The 7,500-nt window shown below is 45.0% G+C and overlaps 1 protein-coding gene across 2 annotated transcripts in view; it reads left to right on the forward strand.

Moving 5' to 3' along the window:
- Positions 1-7,500, forward strand: part of lrpprc (leucine-rich pentatricopeptide repeat containing) — a 69,715-nt gene that overhangs the window by 22,947 nt on the left and 39,268 nt on the right. For both annotated transcript variants that reach the window (XM_048269093.1, XM_048269094.1), the window contains exons 17-22: positions 1-85; positions 977-1,054; positions 1,171-1,233; positions 1,350-1,463; positions 2,224-2,354; positions 5,684-5,769. The exon at positions 1-85 is cut by the window's left edge and continues 22 nt beyond it. In XM_048269093.1, coding sequence (XP_048125050.1) covers positions 1-85; positions 977-1,054; positions 1,171-1,233; positions 1,350-1,463; positions 2,224-2,354; positions 5,684-5,769 — 557 coding nt within the window. The remainder of the gene's footprint in view (positions 86-976; positions 1,055-1,170; positions 1,234-1,349; positions 1,464-2,223; positions 2,355-5,683; positions 5,770-7,500) is intronic.

The following is a 7,500-nucleotide window of genomic DNA, read 5'->3' on the forward strand; positions in this document are numbered from 1 at the left end:
TAACCTGATTGACGGCATGGGCTCTTCAGAGGTGCAGGCTAATGAGGACACGCTGCGGCAGTATTTTACCCAGCTCAAAAGCCTGGTCAGCAAAACACACACACACACACACACACACACACACACACACACATACATGCATGCACACACACACACACACACACACACACACACACACACACACACACATTCTCTCTTGCACACACATTCTCTCTTGCACACACACACACACACACACTCTCTCTTGCACACACACACACACACACAATCTCTCTTGCACACACACACACACACACAATCTCTCTTGCACACACACACACACACACACACACACACACAAATCTCTCACACATTTGCACAAACAACACAAATGCACATCACATTTACACACCTTTGCTATAGCATTTAATGTGTCATTTTTGCGGTCTCTAATTCTTTTCTACCAGTACTGGTATTAATAGCAGGAGAAGGAGAAATGGCAGGAATAGTTGCAGGAGTATAAAGAAGGAGGAGAAACAGCAGGAGTGGGTGTATGAGGAGGAGTTGGAGGTGTAAAAAGGAGTACCCATAGGCGTAGACACAGTAGCAGGAACAGGAGTGGAACCATTTTAGGAACAGGAGTGGAACCATTCTAGGAACAGGAGTGGAACCATTCTAGGAACAGGAGTGGAACCATTCTAGGAACAGGAGTGGAACCATTCTAGGAACAGGAGTGGAACCATTCTAGGAACAGGAGTGGAACCATTCTAGGAACAGAAGTGGAACCTGTAGCAGTAACAGGAGTGGAACCAGTTGGAATAACAAGTGTGGAACCAGTAGCAGTAACAGCCAGGAAAGGAACCATTAGCAGCAACATGAGTGGAAACACTGGAGTAATGATGGTGATGGTAGTGGCAACAGTAAGGTATTTTTCTGTTGCAAGTCAGTAGTTGATGGCGTGTGTAGTTTCTGTTCTAATTTGAATGTCGCTCTTCAGAATATCTCCATCCCCGTGACTGTGTACAGGGGCATCCGCAACCTGCTCGACTCCTACCACGTCCCCGAGCTCATCAAGGTACAGCCTTTTCAAGTGTGTGTGTGTGTGTGTGTGGCGGGGGTGTTTGCACATTAGTGTTGCTGCTCTTTGGTTCCTCTTGGTGAATAATTTTGCTCTGCATTGTTGTTCTTCAGGACGTCATAATCCTGGTCGACAACAAAGAATCTGTTGGCTCCATGGAGATGCGTGTCCCAAAGGTCAGAGTTCATGTGTCCTCTGCCCCTTATGTATATGAAATCTAGCTGTTGACAGTGTTACAGTGCTAAACAGCAAATAAGGCATACTGTATACCAAAACGTGTGTGTGTGTGTAGGGTGTGGAGGGTAAGCTTGCTATGCTGGAGGGGCGTCTGTCTGAGCTGAAGGCTGAAGGGAAGCCCGTCAACACCATCCTCAAACAGCTCATCCAGACACTCTGTACAGAGGAGGTACTACCCCATCCGTCTAGCTCTCTGTCTCTCTGCCTGTCTGTCTCTCTGGTCTGTCTGTCTCTCTGGTCTCTCTCAAATTCAAATTCAAATTCAAAGGAGCTTTATTAGCATGACTGTTTGGATACAGTGTTGCCAAAGCCAGTAGTGTCACAAAAGAAAGAAAATATAGCACTGGTCTCTCTGTCTGTCTCTCTGCCTGTCTGTCTCTCTGGTCTGTCTGTCTCTCTTTCCTTCAGGGTCTTTCTCTCCCTGATGCCTTTGTTGCACGGTCACTCATTATGTTGTGACCACGTTTGTGCTTTTGTACCGATTACACCTGGACCAGCATTCAGTTCAAGCAGTATGCAGTCTCATGATCAGTTGATCTGAGAGAGAAAGTTCGCTAACACTTTACTTGACGGTATCTACATAAGAGTGACATGACACTGTCATAACCCTAACCCTAACTTGTCATGATAAAAACCGAATGACACTTGACAGAAGTGAGTGATTGAAGCGTTATGTCATAAATCTTATGACTTGTTTATTCTGTAATGTTTATGACATGTGTCATGTTACTCTTACGTAGATACCTTCAAGTAAAGTGTAACCGAAAGTTCTTGTCTTCTCTCTTTCACTACTCTCTCTTTATCCCTTCATTTTTTTCACCCTTTTTTACCCCCCCCATCTCTCTGTCTCTCTCTCTCTCTCTGTATATATCTGTCTCTGTCTCTCTCTCTGTATCTCTCCCTCTCCCTCTCTCCCTCTCTCGGCTCAGAAACTGGACCGTGCTCTGGAGCTGAAGACTCAGAACGAGGAGCACATGGCGATCGGGGGATACGCCGCCCTGATCAATCTCTGCTGTCGCCATGACAATGTAGATGAGGCCATGAACCTGAAGAGAGAAATGTGAGTTGTGTTGGCGATAAGGAAGCAAAACGGAACAAAACAAAGAAAAAAGCAACTCACACACACACACACACTTTTACACACACATGCACACACACACACACACACACACTTTTACACACACATGCACACACACACACACACACACACTTTTACACACACATGCACACATACACACACACACACACACACTCTTTCAGGCTCACACACACACACACACTTTTACACACACACACACTTTTACACACACATGCACACATACACACACACACACACTCTTTCACACACACACACACACTTTTACACACACACACTTTTACACACACACACACACACACACACACACACACACACACACACACACACACACACACACACACACACACACACACACACACACACACACAAGCTGCTCGGCCCTCATTCTCCACATTAGACTGTCCGGCAGGTCATTAAAGATTAACACACACACAGCGAAATCGAGCCGGGGATGCGGGAATGCAATGTAATGTGCCACTTCCACCGCCCGGGCAGGCTTTCAAGCTGCCGCTCGTATCCGAGATACTGTCACCTGGAGATGGTCACCAAGTGACAGCAGAGTCGCGGGTGGCGTGGAGTGGGGGTGTGGGCCGAGTGGTGCATTTAAATCAAAGAAAGTTTATAAATCAGCGCAAATGCTTTGGACAGTGTGAGTGTTTTGTAATGGGCAGCATGCAGTAGGGCTATACATTAAAAATGCATAGACACACACACACACACACACACACAAACACAGAGGCAGGCAGGCAGGCAGGCAGGCAGGCCTAATTCCACATCTGAGACCAGGGCCTCTGTGGTCCAAGGAATGAACGAGACTGTAAAATCACTGGAATAAATGCCCCTTATAAAAAAAATCTTGGTGTTTTCCTGGACCCTGATTTGAACCTAAAATCACATATCTGCTCTGTCACTAAAAATGCTTTATCACCTCAGAAACATTGCAAAAGTACAGCCATTTCTTTCACATGCAGATACGGAACAACTAGTTCATGCTTTTGTCACCCGCTTTACCCAAGCAGCTTTTGATAGGTTGCAGCTAGGGATGTAACGATTACCGGTATAATGATAAACCGTGATAAAAATGTTGACGATAACCATTACCGTTTTCTTTTGAAATATCATAATTATCCGCGGTTGATTACCCGCGGTGTTGAAACCCGTGTGTTTAATCCTTCCCAGCTTCATCCGAGGCCTGCTTTTTGACATACAGTAGGCCTGGTACAATGAAGCAAAATTGGTACCCTACTGATTCTGTTGTCTAATTGATGGTTTTAACTGCAATTTGGATTAGGCTACAGCTGATTTTAAAAGGCGGGAAACATTTTTCACGGTCACTTTGGTCTCACTCAGGGAGGAATTTCACGGTGTACGTCGTTGCCCTTGCGTTGGCGTGATGTCCCTTTGAAAATCAGAGGTTTACAGGCCACGGTGGCCTTGGTGCCCTTCTTTCAATATTCTGCTTTTCGCGTCCTACTAATAGCGATTTTTATTTAGCCTATGGCCTGTCAAAATAATCTTAGCATTCACAGCGCCAAATTAATTTAGTGTTTTCGCGGTGGAGAAAGTGACAGCGCCAAGAAAGAAAGTCGTCTAAATTCACCCTATTCTTCTCAGTTGAACTACTCGCGAAGTAGCCAACTCATCACACAGACATCACATGAAAGAGCTTTTTCTCAGCTTTTAAACAATGTTAGCCGCCAATTGCTGTGGTGAACGGTTTGCGAGAAAAGTAAATAATATAATTAAATTTAATCATAAATTCTACTGAAGGGTTTCGTCCATCTCCCTACCCATTCCTCTCGGTGCAATACTTCACGAACCTTTTGTTTAACACATGACAAACCATATATCAGAATAAACAGCAGACCTTACCGAACACAAAGATGTAAAGCAGTCCCCTGTACAGTTAGCCGTTCCAGAGTAATCCAGTTGAATTTGCAGTAAATTTCGACATGCATGGATGTCTCCAAATTTGGGCTTTAAGTTTTACAATGTGTTTAAATTGTTCCACATGATTTCATAACGGGCCAAATACAAAATAAATGTTACAAATATCGCCTAGATATCGGTAAATCAGAGGACAGCAGACTAAAAGTTTTTGAAAGTAGATCACAAAATGCTAAGCATGCATCTAGGCTATTTTAGTTTCTTAAAGCTGAACTGTGCTTATTGTTCAATCCTCTGTACACTGTAGAGAATTGTTCAATACATGAACATGTTTGTCATGTTTCATGTTTTTGTAATGTTTCATACAGTGATGCAGGCAACTTTGATAATTTTTATAGCCTATGTGGCTTGGTGCCCTCCACCAAATATGCCCAACTGAAGGCCAAGTGGCCTTGCCCCCAGAATGGTGAAATTCCAAGCCTGGTCTCACTCATTGGATCCAAATAACAGTAATAGCAACCTCCAAGTCATGGTAGGGTAAGTTAAGCGATAAGCACATAGCCAATTAAACATGAAAAACTGAACGGGACACTTTTTGAAACTATTTCAGCTTGTGTAGGCCTATCAGTGCTTTCTGAACATATTGAACACACTTTTAAAAATACCGAAAACCGTGATAATTTTGGTCACTATAACCGTGAGGTTAAATTTTCATACCGTTACATCCCTAGTTGCAGCTCATATGAGATGCTGCAGCACTGGTCTTAAAGGTACACTATGCTAGATTTACACCTTTACGAAGCCAAATTGATGGTAAACGAACTTGTAACAGGCAAATAGCTCCCCTAGCATAGCTATACAGCATAGACATAGCGAGTCGCTACCGAGAAAACCATCCTTGAAACTTCAAGAACGGCGTCCCGACAAATCTCACGAGAATCGTGAAACATTGTCTTGAAACATTACCCCTAGCCCTGACCCAGCTGGTCTCTGTTCACATTACATTGTTGTTTGCGGACCTGGGTCCATTTATGTCATAAACACTAGCTTCTTTTTACCAATATCGCTTGGCAACGTCGCAAAAACAGCAGTTTATTTCCTGGTTTAGGAACTGCACCGGAGTTCTAACAAACCGTCCCCCATGCCACCGTTTTCTAGCGGACTCTGGTCCATATCCGGGTTCGGTAGACTGCGTTCACATTAGCAAAAATAACAAACTCGGGTCCAGACCAGACAGTTTCGTGTGAATGTGCCCTTAATCACACGCTCCAGCTTTTTATTTCTTGCATCTGTTTTTCTCTCTCCTCTGTGTCTCATAAATATTACATAAGAGTGAATGCGGCATGTTTGTTTGTTTTTCTTGTTTTTTATTGTTTGTTTGTTTGTTTGTTCCTGCTGTGTAGCTCTCGTAAGGACTCATCAGTTGCGCTGGATTCCAACAAATACATGACTCTGGTGCGCTCGCTGGCAAAGCATGGCCGTCTAGAGGGTAAGTGTGTGTGTGTGTGGTTTCAAGCTCATGTTACTGCAAAAGCACTGACTGGATTCAGTCGTTTCTTCTTGAGTTTTGGTTAGCTGTGATGATTCTTTAAACTGAAGGAAGGATGCCTTTTAAAATGGACTTGCACACAAAGCTATTTTGTTCATGTCCTACAGTAGAATACACTGTTTGTGTGTGTGTGTCCCTGTGTGTTTGTGTTTGGCCCTCATTTCCTGGGATGTTTAGGCATTTATATGTTTGTGTAAAGGTTTAGTTTTGGATTGTGTCTGTGTCTGTCTGTCTGAGGCCTAAAAGCAGCATGACCTCAGTGGCAGAAGTGTGTGTGTGTGTGTGCCCTGAGCAGTGTATCACTCCTGGGGCAGCAAGTTAAGTTGTGAATCTGCAGGAGCTCTTTTCTCTCCTCCTTAAATGTTTCATACCTCTCTCAACGCCCCGCGAACACAGCACCTTTAATTAGCGCTTTAGAGACCAGTGTGTGTGTGTGTGTGTGTGTGTGTGTGTGTGTTCTCCCTGGGCGGCTGGCCTAATCAGCCATTATGTGAATTCCATGGTGGATTTCTCAGCTTGTAAGACACAATTCCAATAAAAGTGTTTCTCTTTTGCTTCGTGCACACTGTGACAGTGTAAAGTGTGCTCGCTCGCAGTTTTTTCTCTCTCCTTCTGCCCTCTCTCTTTCTATGTCTCTATCTCTCCCACTTTCCTTCTCCATGCTCTCGTTCTTTTACGATGCGTGTCACTCTTTCCTCTCTGTCCACGGAGCGAGGACAGAGGGAGGGAAGGAAGGAGAGGTGGAGAGAGAGAGAGAGAGAGAGAGATGGGGGGAAATTACAGGAGTCTCTGCACTTTTAACGGAATTACGGAAATCCGCCTTGATACTAATGGCATATCATGTCTGGCGAAAGTGCCCGCTACATCTTTCCCTGACGCCTCCACACACACACACACACACACACACACACACACACACACACACACACACACACACACACACACACACACACACATTTGCATGTGAATTGGCGTTGAGGCGCGGCGAGCCTTGCAGCCATTAGGCCGTGTGTGTGTGTTTGGTGGGGGGAGTGTGTGCCGGCGTCGGCGTCAGCGGCCTGTCAGGCGCATTAGCACACCTCGCTAACCCTGGCACTCTGCTAATGCTGCCGCAGGCAGCCCACCTGCCAGCGCTGTCGGAAGATAACCGCTCCTGGACAACGCCACGCTCCACACCCCTCCCTCCCCCTCTCCCTCCCTTCCTCTCTGTCTGTCTATCTATCTCTGTTTTTTTCCACTTCTCTCGCTCACTTGCACTCTTTCTTTTATCATTTTGTATTTTTTCATTTTTTTGTGCTTTTTTTTATGTTCTCTGTCTGACTGTCTGCCTCTTCCTCTCCTTAACTTCTCCTTTACTTTAGTTCCTTTTAAAGCTGTTTTTGTTTCCTCTTGCTGATTTTGTCATGGTAGCCCCCCCTCTGCAGTCATCACTTGTTCTCTCGTTTGCCAGTTGATGGAGTGTAGATGGTTAGCATTCCCCCCTCTCTCTTTCTTTCTCTCTCTCTCTCTCTCTCTCTCTCTCTCTCTCTCTCTCTCTCTCTCTCTCTCTCTCTCTCTCTCTCTCTCTCGTGTGGCTCTTCCAGCAGGTGAGTAGCGGGGTGGGTTTGCTTGGCGGAATTCTCCAGAAGATTAATGGTCTGTGTGGATATTAGTTTGGGTCTCTGTCAGATA

The sequence above is a fragment of the Alosa alosa genome, chromosome 18 (assembly GCF_017589495.1).
Source record: "Alosa alosa isolate M-15738 ecotype Scorff River chromosome 18, AALO_Geno_1.1, whole genome shotgun sequence".
Classification (NCBI taxonomy): domain Eukaryota; kingdom Metazoa; phylum Chordata; class Actinopteri; order Clupeiformes; family Clupeidae; genus Alosa; species Alosa alosa.